The sequence below is a fragment of the Quercus robur genome, chromosome 7, assembly GCF_932294415.1.
Source record: "Quercus robur chromosome 7, dhQueRobu3.1, whole genome shotgun sequence".
Classification (NCBI taxonomy): Eukaryota; Viridiplantae; Streptophyta; class Magnoliopsida; order Fagales; family Fagaceae; genus Quercus; species Quercus robur.
Genome location: NC_065540.1, coordinates 26,590,638 through 26,609,077, shown reverse-complemented (window position 1 = coordinate 26,609,077; position 18,440 = coordinate 26,590,638). Strand labels below are relative to the sequence as shown.

Genomic DNA, 18,440 nt, shown 5'->3' with positions numbered 1-18,440 from the left:
TTGGGAGCTTGTTTGTCAAGCCAGGAAATGCAACTAGAATCTTCATTCAGGAGTGAACTAGAGGCAGATGGAGCTAGTTTATGGAAAGGGCCTAAGGAAAAAACTGGAGATGGGAAATGTTTTTGAACCTTTGTCAGTGTTTGTTGTTCAAGGAAGTGCACCGTGTTCACTATTATTGCTGAGGATTTTTTTGTTGCATCTGTCACTGTGGCTCTCAGCTCCAATATGGGAGTTGGGATTTCTGTGGACTGTGGATCCTAGTATGCCCTTAAGATCAAGGGACTGAAGCTCAGGCACTGGGGCTTGAGCCAGACTTTCTGTAACAAAAAAGAAAAAAAATATTAATGTCGTGACATGATCATAATTGTTAGTGTATAGCTTAGACTAGTTTAGCCCATTGGGCTTAGCCCAGTATACTGTACTTGTAGTTTACTCTTTTTACTTGTACTGCACACATATCTAGCCTATATAAGGCTCTCTATTGTACATTGTTATATACACATCAATATACAAACTATTCAGTTTATAATCTTAACATGGTATCAGAGCCATTCCTCTGACTTTCTGGTTCCTGTGGACATCTCCGGCGTTCTTCCGCTGCCCTCGCCTTCATCCAGTAGCCACTGTCAGAAGCGAGTCACCGCCGTCACGCCCACAGTCCCAACAACTCTCGGATCTTATTGTTCTGCTCATCCAACTGTCAAAGCAAAGGCATTGAGTGACAGAACAGACAATCCCGAGCAAAACCCAACAAAGAACGGCCAGAAACAACCTCACACGCGCCGCCACGCGCCGCCTGAAGTTTCTGCCTCACGAACACGCGCTCCACGCGCCGCCACGCGCCGCCACGCGCTGCCACTCTCCTTCACGCGCCCCACGCGCCGGAACAGACGCCCTCCCACGCGCTCCACGCGCTGACACGCGCCCCACGCGCCAGCTTCGTTTCTGGATCTGCCACGTCAGCCCTAGCGTGACGTCACACCGCCCACGTCAGCACACGTCATCAGTTGACTTGACCAGGCGCCCGTTGACTTTGACCTTTGACTTTGACCGTTGACTTTGACCGTTGACCAAGTCAAAATTTTTCAACAGGACCTGTCTTGCTCAGTTTTTCGCGTAGATTCTGATTTTGGGCTCCGTTTCTGCATTTGAGGTATCTAAATCTCACTTTTTGGTCATTTTCTTCATTATGGCTCAACAAAGTGAACGAGATATCATACGTCCTATCACCATCATGTTGGATGGTCCTACTAGCTATCATGCATGGTCTCAGAATATGACCGTCTTTCTCAAGGGTCGTAAACTGTGGAGATATGTGACTGGTTCAATTCCTAAGCCAGTACCAGACCCTAAGTCCAAAGCCACAGCTGCTGAAGAGTCTTCCAAGACTGCTGTTACAACAGATGATTATGAAGAACGTCTAGAGGAATGGGAGAGTATTCAGAGTAAGATCTTATCTTGGTTTATCAATACCTCTATTCCCTCCATTCATAATCTTCTTCCTCGTCTTGAAACTGCTGAGGCTGCTTGGAAATTTTTGGCCGATCGTTATAACTGCACTAATGATTCAAGCTTAGAGTTTCACATTGAATCAAAGCTTTATCAAATGCGCCAAGAGACAGGTCAGTCTATTTCTGATTTTTATTCTCAGACTTCTACTATGTGGGAACAACTCTCTGCTGCAGATCCTCCACTGGTATGTTCTAAGGACATTGAGCTCTTTGTCAAATACCGGGATCGCCGTAGATTTATGCACTTCATGATGGGTTTACGTGAGGATTTTGAGCCTACTAGGGCTTCTCTACTTAGCCGGTCTCCTACTCCTTCTCTTGATGCTGCAGTAAAGGAGCTCATTTCTGAGGAGAATCGTCGGCCTACTTATCACATGACATCATCTGATCATGTATTGGCTACACCCTCACCACAGCCTCCCATTGTTGCATTCACTGCTCCTCCGCGAATAAACTCCGGGCGTCCCACCTCTCAGTCTTCCAAAGGTATTCACTGCAAGTTTTGCCGTGCTAAAGGCCATGACATCTCTGTTTGTCGTAAGCTACAGAAATTTGTGCAAGAACAGAATAAAGCTTCTCTTCCTCAGGCAGCTGCTGTATGTCCTTCAGATCCATCGGTTCCTACAGGTCCATCTTTGGCTTCCTCACTTACTACGGCTGATATTGAGGCAGTTGTTCAACAGGTTTTATCCCGCACTTCCACTGCCCTCTCTGTCACCTCAGGTAAACAACCTTGGTTTTTTGATACTGCATGTTGTAACCATATGACTCCTGATGAATCCCAATTTTCTGATAAGGCACCCTTAGAACATCCAATCACCATTTACACTGCTGATGGAACTCTTATGCCTGTTAGTCATAAAGGAACAATCTCTTCTCCTTGTTTATCCCTTAGTGACACTTTTCATATTCCAAAGTTATCCCTCAATTTGCTTTCTGTTGGTCAACTTTGCGAATTAGGCGTAGATCTTCTATTTACTAATCATGGTGTGGATGTGCAGGATCCCCGGACGGGTCAAGTGCTTGGGACAGGCCGTAAGGTTGGTCGCATGTTTGAGGTTCATGACTTGAAGATTCCTTCACAAGTTGTTTCTGCAGCTGCTACCACTGCCACCTCCTCACCTGATCTATGGCATGCTCGTCTTGGTCATCCATCCTTATCTCGTCTTCAATTATTAGCTTCTCAAGGTCATTTAGGTTCAGTTCAGTTTCAAAAATTTGATTGTACTTCCTGTCATTTTGGCAAACAAACAAAATTGCCCTTTAATAAAAGTGACTCCTTTTCTTCTGCCCCTTTTGATCTTATACATTCTGATATTTGGGGTCCTGCACCTGTTCCCACTGAGGGGGGATCTAAATATTTTGTCATATTTGTGGATGATTTTTCTAGGTATACTTGGATTTATCTGCTTCACCATAGGTCTGAACTTGTGTCTATTTACCAAACATTTCATAAAATGATTGAAACACAGTTCAATCGCACCATTAAAGTCTTTCGATCAGATAATGCTCAAGAATATAATGATAAATCTTTCCTATCCTTTTTAGACAGACATGGTACTCTTCCTCAGCGGTCTTGTCCTTACACCTCTCAACAAAATGGTCGTGCAGAACGAAAACATCGTCACATTCTTGATGTTGTCCGCACCCTTCTCATTTCTGCCTCTCTTCCTGAGCGCTTTTGGGGTGAGGCTGCACTCACTGCTGTGCACACCATTAATCGTATTCCTTCACCAACTACACACAACAAATCACCATTTGAGCTTCTCTATGGTCAAACTCCTGACTACTCCTCTCTTCGGGTTTTTGGTTGTGCTTGTTTTGTCTCTCTTCCTGCTCATGAACGAACAAAGCTCCAACCTCGTACTCGTCTCTGTTGTTTCCTTGGTTATGGTGTGTCTCAAAAAGGGTTTCGCTGCTATGATCCCATTTCTCATCGCCTTCGTGTCTCCCGTCATGTTGAGTTTTGGGAACATCGTCCTTTCACGAGTCTTCAGCAGTTTCCTACATCTTCTTCCTCAGAGTCTCCCATTTTTACTGATCTTTTCCTCCCTCTCTATCCTGAACTTGTGGAGGATTCTTCAGCATCGACTGCCTCTCCAGACGACTCATCTCCGGTTCTGTCTCCGGCATATGACCCGCCTGTATTGGATCCTGTGGCACCACCCTCTCCTGAGTCTCCTATTGGTCCTGAACTTCGTCGTTCCACTCGGGTAAGCATTCCTCCCCCTTATCTCACTGATTATCATTGCTCTTTTGCTCTTGCCACTCTCTATGAACCTCACACCTATCGTGAGGCTCATACTGACCCTCTTTGGCAGCAAGCTATGAATGAAGAACTAGATGCCCTTCATAAGAATCACACTTGGGATATGGTTGATTTGCCTCCTGGTCAGTCTGTAGTAGGTTGTAGGTGGGTTTACAAGATCAAGACCAAGGCTGATGGATCTGTTGAACGATACAAAGCTCGCCTAGTTGCCAAGGGCTTTACTCAGGAGTATGGTATTGACTATGAGGAAACATTTGCTCCTGTTGCTCGTCTTACATCTGTTAGATGTCTCATTGCTGTGGCTGCTGTTCGCCGTTGGCCTCTTTATCAAATGGATGTGAAGAATGCTTTCCTCAATGGAGACCTCCATGAAGAAGTGTACATGCAACCACCCCCTGGCTATCCACACTCAGGCAATCAAGTTTGCCGCCTTCGCCGTGCTCTTTATGGCCTCAAGCAGGCTCCTCGAGCTTGGTTTGAGAAGTTTAGCTCAGTTGTTGCTCAGCAGGGTTTCACTTCGAGTCCTCATGACACTGCTCTCTTTGTTCGACGATCCTCTGCTGGTATCACTCTTATTCTTCTTTATGTTGATGATATGATTATTACTGGAGATGATTCTGCAGGTATCCGCTCTCTTCAGAACTTCCTTAGTCAGCATTTTGAGATGAAAGATCTGGGCACTCTCAGCTATTTTCTTGGGCTTGAGGTTACCTCATCCTCTGATGGATATTATCTTTCCCAGGCTAAATATGCTTCTGATCTTCTCTCCAAAGCCGGTGTCACTGATAACAAGACTGTTTCCACTCCTTTGGAATACAATGCAAAGCTCACACCCTTGGACGGTGAACCTATATCCGATGCTACTCGCTATCGTCAGTTGGTTGGCAGTTTGATCTATCTCACTGTTACTCGTCCGGATATTTCACATGCCGTGGGTATGGTTAGTAAGTTCATGGATGCACCTCGTTCTGTCCACTATGCTGCTGTTCTTCGGATTCTTCGATATGTCAAAGGCACACTTTATCATGGTCTGCATTACTCCTCTCGATCTTTTCTCGAGCTTCATGCTTATTCAGATGCTGACTGGGCAGGTGATCCGACTGATCGATGCTCTATCACAGGTTTCTGTTTCCTGTTAGGTACTTCTCTGGTATCGTGGCGCAGCAAGAAGCAGGATGTGGTTTCCCGTTCCAGTACTGAGGCTGAGTATCGTGCCCTTGCCGACACCACTTGTGAGCTTGTTTGGCTTCGCTGGCTCTTGGCTGACATGGATGCTCCACAGCCCACTGCCACTCCTCTTTATTGTGACAATCGTAGTGCTATCTACATTGCTCATAATGATGTCTTTCATGAACGCACTAAGCATATTGAGATCGACTGCCACATCACTCGCCAGCATCTTAAGAAAGGAAATCTCAAGTTATTCTCCATCTCCTCTGCTGACCAGCCTGCTGATATCTTTACCAAGACTCACCCGCCTGGTCGTCTTCGAGATCTCATATCCAAACTCCAGTTGGCTTCCTCCTTGCCACCTCGAGTTTGAGGGGGGATGTTAGTGTATAGCTTAGACTAGTTTAGCCCATTGGGCTTAGCCCAGTATACTGTACTTGTAGTTTACTCTTTTTACTTGTACTGCACACATATCTAGCCTATATAAGGCTCTCTATTGTACATTGTTATATACACATCAATATACAAACTATTCAGTTTATAATCTTAACAATAATAAAGAACAATTATCATAAAAATTAAAAAAAAAAGGATGTCAAAAATTTAAATTATGTTATATCTATTACCAAAAAGGAGCATTTTAATTTTAATTTTTTTATATTTTATTATTATCTAGACACATGAAAAAAGGGATTAGAAGCCCATATGAGAATTGTTAGTTGACAATTCTGCATTTCATACAAATGTGATCTATTACCTTGGATTATCTGTGAACTTAAATAGTGAACTCCACATAATCATACTAGTTAAATTAGAATTATATACAGAGTTAACAGTTAATCATTTATCAAATGTTTATGTCAAGATAGAGGAATAATTCCTAATTCCCAGTTAAAATTCCATGTCAAAACTTTAGATCTCAAAGTGACTACCCGTATTCAAGATAAAATTTCTCACTCAAGTATTTCAGTTTTCTTTTCTAATATTGTTCTGCTTCAACTATACAATTAGTTAGAAATCTTAGCTAGCTATGACCGTATGCGAAGAAAAAAAAATTACAATAGCTTCAAAAAACCTATCTTTCTCATGTAAAGTACCAAATTAAATCATCAAGTTAATCAAGTCTAATATGTTGAATAAACTCATCAACTATTTGGTATAACCATGGACACCATGCTTTCAATTTTTGTTAGCCTTTTTCAACAGTACTGCATGTATACTATGTTACCTCACTTCTTCCCTTAGCAGAATTAAGCATGCTCTGTACCATTGAATAACTCAATTCAAATACATTGTCGTATTGACTATTAAAATACAATTTATATTTTCTAATGACAATTAAATTCAATAAAGCTACCTGTTTAAATTTAATTGAAGAACTTAATTAATGTACTTTCACCTAAAGGAATTGTCTACCCCAAAATTAAAGCTTTCAAATTCACACGTACCTGGAAAGGGAATATAGCCTTTCTCATGATGAGCATCAGGAAAGACGGCAAACAAAAGCAAGGTGGCAGCTGCACTTGTACGCACATTAATCCCAGGAAGTTTCAAATTGTTAGCCACAGCTTGAGCAAAGTGCATGAACCCATCATAAACAACACCGGCAATCCGATCATGTGGATCCTCTACTTTCATCATCTCCTCCATGTATTTCTGAAATGGAGCTTCACAATTACTATTAAGAGCCGATATCGCGGCCATGAAATTGGAAGGTGAAAAATTGGTTTTAGACAAGCCATCTGGTATTGATACAAAGTGAAATTCAGGATGATTTTCATGGTTGGGAGAGTTGAATTGAGGGTGTGCTATGGTGATTGAAAAGCCCTTGGAGTATAGGATTGTGGCAAGTTGAAGCATGGGATTTATGTGGCCTTAGAATGGATATACTACAAGCACCAACCGGTGGCCAAGCTTTTTAGCTTCTTGCTTCTCCATTGATGATCACTTTGCAGCTTGTGGGAAATTAAGGCAATCTTTTTGTTTTGTTTGCAAGTTGCAATAGACTAGAAAATGGCCACGACTGGAAACCAGTTACGTCATTTGGATATTAATTTATACAAATGAATTTGGGTTGAATTGTCATGGTATGTATCTTACGTACGAAGAAGTTTTCAAGAGTTGAGTTTTGACTTTTATTCATTTATATGTATTTCCTACGTATGCACTCACATCAACTCAACACTTCAGATATTTTGATTTTTCTGCCTAAAGCTTGGAGAGAAGGGATTGAAGAAAGGGTTTTGACTATTTCACATATATGATATAACAGTTTTCACATTCTTTCATGTCATGGGATAAAATGTGAATTCTTAATGTGAAGGTGTGGACATTCCTATGAACTTCCATATTGTACATTTCGTTACTGATATAAAGTTGGTGTGATTTTGCCCCTAAAATACTAAATTATTGTAGATCAGAGTTATCTAATAATTTTTGCACTTAGCATCTTATCTATGATTCACAAAGCAGCATAAATTTTATCTTTTCGAGGTTACCAATGATTTCATTTCTTTATTAAATTGAAAGTTCATCTTTACAAAAGATTTTTACAATAACCCAAAGTTTCTTTAACATTTTCATATTCAGTATTGTTAGCATACAAGCCCATTTGATTGCACTTAAAAAAAATTACAATTCAATAGGTATAATGAAGGATCTGAATCGGTACTGCACCGTTTATGGGAATGCGGGGTTGCGCAAGACGTTTGGGCAAGCAGTAATATTGGAGTGCAGAAACGGGAGACGAGTCAAGTTGATATGGTGCAGCTGCTCGAAGATTTGCTGGACAGAGTTTCAGGGGAGGAACTAGAACTGTTTCTGGTTCAGTGTTGGGTTATATATGGAACCAACGAAATGCTATTTTGCATGGGGGAAAGTTGCAGGACCCACAGCGACTGAATAGGAGAGCAGAAGACTATTTGAAAGAGTTTAGAGAAGCCCAGAACCTCTTGTCAGTCCAGGCATCCGGTGGAGTGGTGCAGTCTCGGGTTTCAGGGAGTTCGCCATTGGGTTTGCTTTACAAACTCAATTTTGATGCAGCAGTGTTTGAAGGGATTAGCGCCTCAGGTTTTGGAGCAGACGTGCCGTTGAGTTTGTAATGGAAGCTGGGTTTAGAGAGCTAATAATAGAAGGGGACAACGCCACTGTGATGAAGACCATTATGTCATCAGAGGTCAATTTTTCTAGGCTAGGACATATTTATGAGGACATAGGCTGTATAGTTTTGACTCTACAAACTTTTTCTTTTAGTTGTGTTAAGCAGATTGCCAACTCCGCTGCGCTTGCTTTAGCAAAATATGCAAGACTGGTAGTTGATGAGGTTGTTTGGTTGGAAGAATCTCCACCACCCATTCTGGAAGTTTTGTATCTGGATAATTGTTATTTCATGAATGAATGATCATGGTTTTCACTTCAAAAAAAAAAAAAAAAAAAAAAAAAAAAAAAACTTAAGACTTAAATGACAAATAATTTTTGGGCAAAATTACAAGACTAAAATGATCAAATTCAAACTTAAAGGACCAAAATAATTTTTGGACATAGTTGGCTGGTGTAAATTTGTATTTTTACCTAAATTTTAATACACATCAATATACAATGAATTCATTCTCAATTCTAACAAGGACCATAATATCTTTTATTTTGTGAATTATCTAGGATTTTGTTATCACGACAACTATTAAATTGAAAGGATAAGAATATCTTTTACTTTTTCTTTCCGTAACCTTCCCTCTCCTTATCTCATCTCTCTAATACCTCATACCCTTCCTCTTCTCTCCTCTCTCGTTTACTTTTTTCTATGAAAGTTATAATATTGTAGCTTATTTTCAAAATCTTTAGTGGTTCATGTCTTGTCTCTTTCTACTTTTAAGTAGAAATCTTATTTGATAAGAAGGTTTTTTTTTCTTTAAAAAAAAAATTATAATAGGATTGGTTAATTGAACCATAGTTCTTGTGACTCCCCATTACTCACAATCAGTGGAAACTCAGCAAACATTTCCTTTCCCTTTCTTCTCAAGACGGTTGACCACTTTTTTTTAGTGTCATTGCATGGAAATAAGCATTAAGAACACTAATTTAACATTGAAACAACTTACAATGATCACAAGGTAAACTAGGCAAAATCATACACAAAATTTATGGTACTGACAACACAGTACACAGCCATACACACATAAAATACAGCACTTAGTTTACCATGCAGAGTCATAGACTCATGGCATAGCTACAAGCATACAAGAAACAATTTGTTAAAAACAAAGCCAGACTAGGCAAAAGCACAAAATCTGGTAACTAGTCCAACAAGATGATGCGTCCTAATTTGCATCTTATTTATTCAAGATACATAGTTTCATGGATTTATTCATTTCCTTTCCATAGAAATCAGGATGTTGAAATTCTTTGTCTTCTCCATGGAAAGATGCTCACCGATACGCCCTGCAAACCTCTCAAATAAATCATCTATAATTGCCTCTCTAAAGTGATCAGCAAGCAAGGATTCTGAAATCGCTCTATAGCAACGTGACACATTTTGTCCACATGTAAACTTGTCGAACACGTAATTTTTGTTTTCCTCGTTGTCATTGCCATCCAAATTGACTTCAAATGTTTCCAGTCGATCAATAACAAAGGATCCCTCTTTTTCAACAATGGTTTTTACTTCTTCGATGAAAGGTGAGTAGTGAGGCAAATTGAACGTGTCGATATCAGCCTCTTCAATTAGCCCCTATACACATAAAATTGTGGCCATTATTTTACTTTTTAAGTGATATAATAAAACAAAAAAATTATCACTTAGTTAGAAGAATTAATTTTAAATTTTAATTATCAAAAGGTTAAAGAACTAACTTCAGCAGCCATGTCAAGGAGACACTTTGCTAGCAGCTCCCAAACGAGGCAACAATCTCTACTAGTGGGATCTTTGATACTCCTACCAATAAAGGTTAGAATCATTTGCCCTCCAAGTTTTATTTCATCAGCACGAGAGCGAAGTAAAAGTGAGAAATCACTCTGAAATTGCTCCAAGTATGCCTCAAATACATTGTGAGGGCTTGTCTTCCCATGTATAGGTTCCCCTTATTATTGTTAATCCCTTGAGGTACCTAATAATTATAAAATAAAAACAAATTTAAAGAAAAGAGAGAAAATGCCATTACCAAAATGAATTATGAAAATTTGAGTATGAATTTTCTCACCTGTACATTTTGTGTGCATTATGAAATTAATAATTATTTGTTTAAATGTGACAATTTATTCTCATATTCTACAAATAGTAAAAATTACTTAGCACTTCGTATGAGCATCACAAATCAGATCAAAATTTTCTCCATTTCACATAAAATGGAAGGGAAAATGAAGGAATGATTTATTTTTCTCCATTTCACATAAAATGGAAGGGAAAATGAAGGAATGATTTATTTATTTTTTTGTGTGGACGAAATGAACAATAGAATGCAATCTGATTTCTGGTGGAATTATCCATTGATCAAAGAAAAATTACCTTTTCTTTTCAAATTAATAAGATCATAATATAATACCAAGGGGTTAGTTAGTGGTTCTTAAGGCCTCATGATATCCATGAGATTTGGGTTCAAAACCTCTTGCCAGTACCTTAAGACCACCTCCATGAAATTTCCCTCTATATACTTGAAAAGGTTTGGATATTCTCATTTATAAAAAAGAAGAAAAAAAAGAAAAAGAAGAGTACATAGTATAAAATAGTAATTATGTTTTAATTTCTATTTATTTATAAAATCACTAATACAACCAAGGGAGAATATTACAATCCTTAATGTGCCGCCATTTGCTGAAACCCTTTTGCATGATAGTATTTCAACTTATGATGTTTGCTACATGCTAATTGTTATTTATCATTAAGTCAAGATATTAATTGGTTTTTAGTGTAGGCGGAAGTTGAACCCTAAATTTTTTGTTTAACAACAATGAACTTTACTAGACTACTATATTCAATGAATTACCTGCTAGATGTATACTCAATAGGAAGTGTAGAGGATGTTGTACAACATAGACCAAGGTGGCTAAACATTGTTATTGTTAGGCGCTCAAGGATGTGGAGCCTGTTTTGAACCGTATCTTTTTGAAGCACGGCTTTTTTAAGCCACATTTTTTTAAGGTACATCTTTTCCTAACCAATCATTTTCAAAAAGTAAAAAGAGAAAAAGTCAAATCATACCAAACAAACACGTAATCCCATAAATGTTTCTCAAGCATGACAAATTGAGAATAAGTGGATTGCTAAGGGCTTGTTTGGTTTGTGTTAAGGTTGTATTCTTTTTTTATTTTTATTTTTTGTACTCATATTCTATACTCAAATCTTGTACTCATTCTTTGTTTCCATCTATTTTTTTGTTTGGTATTATTTTCTACTTTGTCTTCCCCTTCATTTTTTATGACAACCACCAACCAACAAATATATATATATATATATATATATATAGAGAGAGAGAGAGAGAGAGAGAGAGAGAGAGAGAGAGAGAGAGAGAGAGAGAGAGAGAGAGAGAGAGAGAGAGAGAGAGGTCCGTGATAGTGGGACCCACAAATTTGATTTTTTTATGACAATGCCATTGTATTCATTTTCAAGAAAATGAAAACACAAAAAAGTTGTATTTTTTTTTTTTTTTTATTCAAATCCAATTTTTTTTTTAATACTAAAAATGAAAACTGAATACAAATACAAAGCCAAACAAGTTTTTTAGTGGTGGGTTCCACAAAAACTGAAAATAAATATTAAATACACAACTTTTTTGCTTAAACCAAATAGATCCTAAGGTTGCCTTGAGAGTAGACATGGCAAAAGGGGTTAGAATTTTTTGACCCGACCCAACTTGACCCGAAAAATACCCAAGGCAAACCCAATTTTTTTGACCTGAAGTAAAACGGGTTGACCCGTGACCTGACACATGTTTTTTTGCGGGTCAACCTGACCGGACCCGACCCATGACCCAATCCATTTTTTAAAACTTTTTTTTGGTAAAAAAAATAAAATAAAGACAATATTGATTTAATTATTTGTTTTGAGATTTAATGAAACAATTGAGACATTTACATATCTGCATGCAAATAAATTGAAAGATGAATGATTGAGCATTTGTACTAAGTAAAGATTTTTAGATATCAAATAGTAAAGTACATGCCAAGATAATTTGGTTACAGTAGTGTTAAAAACATAAATTTAAAATTGTAGACATGTGTAAGAAACATTCATAAGTGTAAAAATAGTGAAGCCAAAGTATCAAATTAGCATAAATTATGAATGCTTAGACGTATTTTTCAACAATTTATGTCCAAAATAAACGACTTTTTAAAATAAATTACGATATTTCCCAGAGTGTGTGTTGCATAACAATGTTATGATATTCATAAAAGAGACTATGTATAAATAAGTAAACAATCAAACTTTAATGTATATTCTCAAATTAAAATAGAGTGCCAACCACAATTGATAATAGATTATAAAATTAATTTTCAAGATTGTAAATTTTTTATATGTTTTTATTCTTTGTCAAATAGAGTTATCCAATAAGTCATTTGTCAAATATCTTTTATTTTGTGAATTATCTAGGATTTTGTTATCACGACAACTATTAAATTGAAAGGATAAGAATATCTTTTACTTATTCTTTTCGTAACCTTCCCTCTCCTTATTTCATCTCTCTAATACCTCATACCCTTCCTCTTCTCTCCTCTCTCGTTTACTTTTTTCTATGAAAGTTATAATATTGTAGCTTATTTTCAAAATCTTTAGTGGTTCATGTCTTCTCTTTCTACTTTTAAGTAGAAATCTTATTTGATAAGAAGGTTTTTTTTCTTTTAAAAAAAATTATAATAGGATTGGTTAATTGAACCACAGTTCTTGCGACTCCCCATTACTCACAATCAACCTAGTCTCTTCTTCTTGAAACTAGTCTCTTCTTCTTCAGCAGTCAACCTCATTTTTTCCAACTTCGAAACTACTTCGTCTGCCATTGTTACTAACAGACATCCAACAGGGCCTAATGGAAAAGAAAAGAAAATAAAATAATACCCTAAGGTCTAGCCTAGGGAGGGAGACCTCGTTCAGTACGAGAGGAAGCACTCCTACAGAGAGGAGAAAAAGTCCTTGTTTATATTCAAAACTCCTTTCAACATTAAATTTTTAGTTTTAATGTGAATAGCATGGGATACTAGGTGGTCTTTTGCACTACCACCCTAAGTTAACTAAAATTTACTTTAAAAAAAAAAAATACTACCATAATCACTTCTACTACGACACATATCATTTCTTCTTAAAGAGAAAATGATTATAATCACTTTTCATCAATCACTATTTTTTCATTTTCAAGGAGCTAGTCAAACTTTATTTTTGGTTTCCCATTTATTTGTAATTTATAATTTTGTTAAAATTTTATAAAACATTTATTTGTATGTTATAACAGTTGATTCCGTTGTGTATATGAAAAGACGGTGATCTTTTCATCTTCTCCAATCATTTCTTCCGTTGTAACTTTTGTAACACTTGATGCTTCTAAATTTTTCATGTTGGATTTGATATGCCATATGTGATGTGCACAACATGTTAATCGGCTTGAGATAATCCAAGATATACACTACCTGGCTAAAGCTAATAATCCGCATATTCGATGGTTTGATGTTCAATCAAACTACCCTCAATAAGTATGTCACTCCCGCAAGTAGTCTCACTTTTACTTATAAAAGAAAAAATAAAATAGTTTAGTCTTACATTTTTTTTTTTATAGTATTTTACATGTATCTTTCCAAATGCTAATGTGGACACTTATCTCTAGTGACATGGCAGGTAATGAGCTATTATTAACATACCAATAACATGATGGAAATGGGGCTTCAATGTGATGGAAGCTGGGTGTGTGTAGGTTCTAAGAATGGCATAGTAAAGATTTGGGATTTGAGGTAAATAGATTTTTTTTCCCAACATATATAAGGTGGATTTGTTATTATTAAATTATTATATTATGCCCTTTTTGTTTAATATTATTTAGAGTTACTTTCATATATATATATATATATAAGCGGAACTATAAAATTTATTATTGCTACACTCCTATTGAGCCACCTCATCCACCACATCATTATTCTTTTTATTTTTATTTTTTACCTTTAATTTTTTTTGAAAATATTAAATATATAAATAAATTTTTTTACAAATTCATCTTAGATAGTCTTAATTTTACATATTCATGTTCTTTAATTATGATGTTATAACTAAATAATAAATCAATGACAAATCAAAACAAAAAATAGTCTATACATATTTATCTTTAGCGGATTTAACTTTATATATAATTTTGCATTTACAAGTTTATTTACTTTAATTTAGATGTTTATAACTAGAAAATAAAATCAACGAAGAATTAAAAAAAAAAAAAGTGTCCATAAAAAGTTATTCACAAGTCTTGCTTAATATTTGATGGTAGAAAATATATAACTAAACAACTGCCTTATAGGAGGAATCAGAATCAAGTGATTGTTGATCACCTGCTAGAGGTTTGTACTTAATGGTGTTTGTTATTGACCTAATTCAGAGAAAAATCATATCATAATATGTCCTATTTTGTGTTGTTATCAGATTTTAGTTTATTTTGAAAAGAACAAGATAGTTTGGACAATATGACGAGGAATAGTTTGTGCAGTTGAAAAAGATGGTCTTTGTGTAGTTTCCTTTCACTGTTTGTAAATATTTTGTTTAACAAACTAGTAGCAAATTATTATGCCTTTATTCAATGATGTTCCAAGGTACTTTTTTTTTTTGAGAAAGACGTTCCAAGGTACTTGAGTAATTGTTTTAAGCGTTTATGAATATCTAATATTACTCCTCATCATTTTCTCTTTAGTGTATTTTTAAAGATTTTTTAAAGAAAATAAATTCAATTTTGTGTTTAAAATTAATTATTTAACTATTTATTATTCACATATTGGATTAGATTATGGCAATATTTACATAATACTTCTTCTTCTTTTTTGTTAAAATTTTCCTCTATTTTTTCCCCTTTAAAATTGTACTCTTGGTTTATTGATTTATTTTTATATTATTAAGGAAAAAGAGTTAAAATCATTATGTATAAAGCTATAGCCAGCACTTTTACTTAGAATTGGCCACCTATTTCTATTGAATAACTTCAAAACCTTATTAAAATTTTTGAAATTGATTGTGCATTGGATCTTTGGTTTGATAACATCAAATTTGATATGTTTTATATCCGTATTAGGAAGGAGTTTGATTATGATGTGAGTTTTATTTTTACCTTTTTTTTTATTTATTTTAAATTGTACTTTTGTTGAATTTTATTAATTTTCCTCTATTTTTATTTTATTTTATGATGTGAGTTTATTTATTTTTATTTAAAGATTAGGAAAAAATTATTTCTTATATTATGTAATAGAGAGGCATAGGAGTAACTTTACACAAACTATATTTTTTATCATCTCATTTTTATTTTCAACTAAACAAAGGAGTATTCCACCCCTATACTTTTCCATCCTCCATCCAAACACACTAAGGGAAAATTAAAATTTTTTTTATCCTATCACTTTTTCATCCCCCAACCAAACGAAGCCTAAGAGAATTGGCCAAGTATGATTATCCTCCAAAAATAGGTCCCACGTGGATATAGAGACAACAGATCTTTTCTCTAACTTCCCATTGTGTCTTATATCAAAGACACAATGGAACGTTAATTCAAAATATTAGTATTCTAGATAATATGACACGAGATGGAAGATAAAATAGAAAAATATTCTTACTGCAAGTTGTAAAATTTCATTCCGCTTCCTTTCGCCACCACTGAATCCTTCATTTACATTTCTATTAAAAAAGTTTGCCTTCATATTCACAAGTTTAAGTTTGGGAAAAATGTAACCATAGAACTGCAAGGACAAGAACAATGTCAGTGATTCAGTAAGACAGCAACAATCACCCAATTACTTTGTATTCCATCTCATTAATCAGAAACAGGAGATCTATATAGTCGACTAAATGTAAAAATGCACACAGATGCAAAGGAAAATATATTAATTTATCAAGAAAATCCAAATTCTCATATATACACATCTAAGCTCTGTATTTGATCAGCCATACAATCGTAATCGAATTTCCCAAATTGATGAGCTGATTATACATAACAGGGAGACAAAAGGTCACCAATTAATTTTCTATATCATCTAAAAGGTTTAACCAAGAAGATTCTGATGCAGGAGCATCCGCATTAGTGCTTTGCATTAGTAATTGTAGTTGGCACTGTAGTAGCAAGTGAAAAGTCCACTAGCAGTACAGCAGCTGGAGGTTGGTGAGCTTGAGGTACGTCAAGTACGTCGTCTCTACAAACCCTAACCCTCCGAGCCCCGCACACAATTTGTCAGTCCAATTGGTAGCAATCGCAGACGCCGTCGTTTCAGATTCAGATTCAGAATCTTGACCCGGTCCCGGAGATAAGCAATTCACGGAAACCACCAGTGGTCTCGGACTCGGACTCGGACCGTGACACCAACCATTCTTGAGAAAATCAATTCTGCCTTGGCTTTGCGAGAAATAATCGTAACGAGAGCGAGACACGAACGAAGAAGGAGACGATAAGCTCACCAAGCTCGCCATTATCAAGTTCCACTTCTTTGAGTTCACGAATCGCTAGCTCAATCTCTCTCGCTGAAAATAGAGAACGACCCTTTTTTTTTTTTTTTTGTTTTTCTGGGAAGGGATAGGCCCAAGTCTAAATTACAATGTAATTAAAAGCCCATTTTTGGCCCAAGATTACTTGGGCTCAACCGTTTCAGGGAGACTGATCCAAATTTATAAATTGTGCTCTCTTTTCTTTTGGATTAAAACGGCCCAAGTATTTCCTACCAATGAAGATAGTCAATTTCGTACTAATTAGTATTAATAGTCTGCTACAGAATGTAAAGACAAGTCTGATTGCATGCATTTAGCCTTAGTCTTGTGCTATTTCAGGGACTGCTTTCTCTGTGCAGAGTGGTGTTTAATTTTCTCTAATCAACTCTCACTGGTCTACACAGCAAGCATTAATAGCCTGCATCAGATTCCCAAAAAAATTTCACAAAGAACAAACTATAATGCCATTGTTGTAGCTTTTGTCCTAAGTATCATATATCACGCAAAGGAATTCATACTCATCTCCTTCCAGTTAAAATATTAGAAAATTTAATTCAACTAAACCTTAAATAAACTGGGGTTTAAGATATATCTTGTCAACTAATTGGGGTGGCTCACACGCAATACAAGCAATATATACTGATTTACAGGATTAAGTACAACCATCAGATTCTCAAGTCTCTTTAATAGCTTATTTAGAGCTTAAAAGTTAAAAGTACTTCAGTATTGTGAGGCAATGAGTTTAAACAAACTTAGTTCTGCAAAACAAACCTTAGATGTATTAAGTTGTTAAATATATTTTGAGTAACAACTAATAACCCAAGTCACAGAATGATAGAAACACTTATTCTTATTATTTTTATTTTTATTTTTATAGAATACAATAGAATTAGAACCTATGGTTTCTACTTTACAGGTGATAATTAATTTGGTTTTTGGTGTAGAGGAATTCGAACTCAGTTCCCTTATTCAACGATGGGGGATTTTATCAGTTGATCTAACTAAAATCCACGATAATAGAAACATATTTGTGAGTGAAACAACATGTAATGCAAATGAAATATTTGAATTTTGGTATATAACAATAAAACAAAGACAAAGACAAAGATAAAGATGAAGGCAGTTGCTGATAACTAAACCTCAATAGGTCCAAGCTCAGGCAGACCAAGTTTTCTTCTCCGAGCATTATAAGCCATATTGAGAAAGTCAATATTGTTGAACCAAGTTTAGTGATGTAATCCAACAAGAAGTTCAAAAATGTGCAAGTTGTGGCAAAGTATATGGAAAAGTATGTGTCCTTAGAATAGTTGAGATTTAAGAGCGTGTGAAATCTCCTATCCTAAATTGGCAAACAAGTTTTTGCAAACCATTTAAGTAGGTTCAATGATTCATTTATGTGCATGGAAGGATGATTTTGATGTCATTTTTATTATTCTAATAATCCATTACATAATGATGATATGATCATCTATTTATGAATATTATTTAGAAAAACATCGTGCTATTATCATATATCGTCTTCAGAAATTGGGTTTTGGTCATCAGTGGGTAAGTTTGATAATGCAATGTGTCAAAATGATCTCTTATAGTATACTAATCAATGGTGCTCCAATGGAAAGATTCAATCCTACAAGAGGAATCAGATGAGGTGATCCATTATCTCCATATTATCCTCTGCACAAATATTTTATTGTTCCCACAGAGCATCAAATGCTAGTGTTGGAAGTAATAATTTGTCTTTACAAGCTTTTAATTTGAACCAAATAATAAATTAGTTTTTCAATCATCAAGTAAATTTTTTACTAGATTAGTCAACCCAACTATGCAAACCAAACATCATATGTATGGG

The 18,440-nt window shown here is 35.8% G+C and overlaps 3 protein-coding genes across 3 annotated transcripts in view; 1 reads left to right on the top strand and 2 right to left on the bottom strand.

Moving 5' to 3' along the window:
* Positions 1-18,440, bottom strand: part of LOC126692964 (ABC transporter I family member 6, chloroplastic-like) — a 48,433-nt gene that overhangs the window by 26,988 nt on the left and 3,005 nt on the right. The gene's annotated exons all lie outside the window — the stretch shown is intronic.
* LOC126692963 (uncharacterized) lies at positions 371-2,800 on the top strand. The gene is made up of 2 exons (XM_050388795.1): positions 371-2,234; positions 2,513-2,800. Exons 1-2 carry the CDS (start codon positions 1,190-1,192, stop codon positions 2,548-2,550), a joined length of 1,083 nt encoding a protein of 360 aa, XP_050244752.1. The 5' UTR covers positions 371-1,189; the 3' UTR covers positions 2,551-2,800.
* LOC126692967 (UDP-glucose iridoid glucosyltransferase-like) lies at positions 6,331-7,249 on the bottom strand. Its single transcript, XM_050388801.1, has one exon. It carries the CDS (start codon positions 6,808-6,810, stop codon positions 6,346-6,348), a length of 465 nt encoding a protein of 154 aa, XP_050244758.1. The 5' UTR covers positions 6,811-7,249; the 3' UTR covers positions 6,331-6,345.

Bases quoted from the DNA above. Each gene is read 5' to 3' on its own strand.
- LOC126692963 (XM_050388795.1), top strand. From the start codon at position 1,190: ATGGCTCAACAAAGTGAACGAGATATCATACGTCCTATCACCATCATG. The intron at 2,235-2,512 runs GTAAACAACCTT...GTGGATGTGCAG, and splicing joins TGCCCTCTCTGTCACCTCAG to GATCCCCGGACGGGTCAAGT.
- LOC126692967 (XM_050388801.1), bottom strand. From the start codon at position 6,810: ATGCTTCAACTTGCCACAATCCTATACTCCAAGGGCTTTTCAATCACC.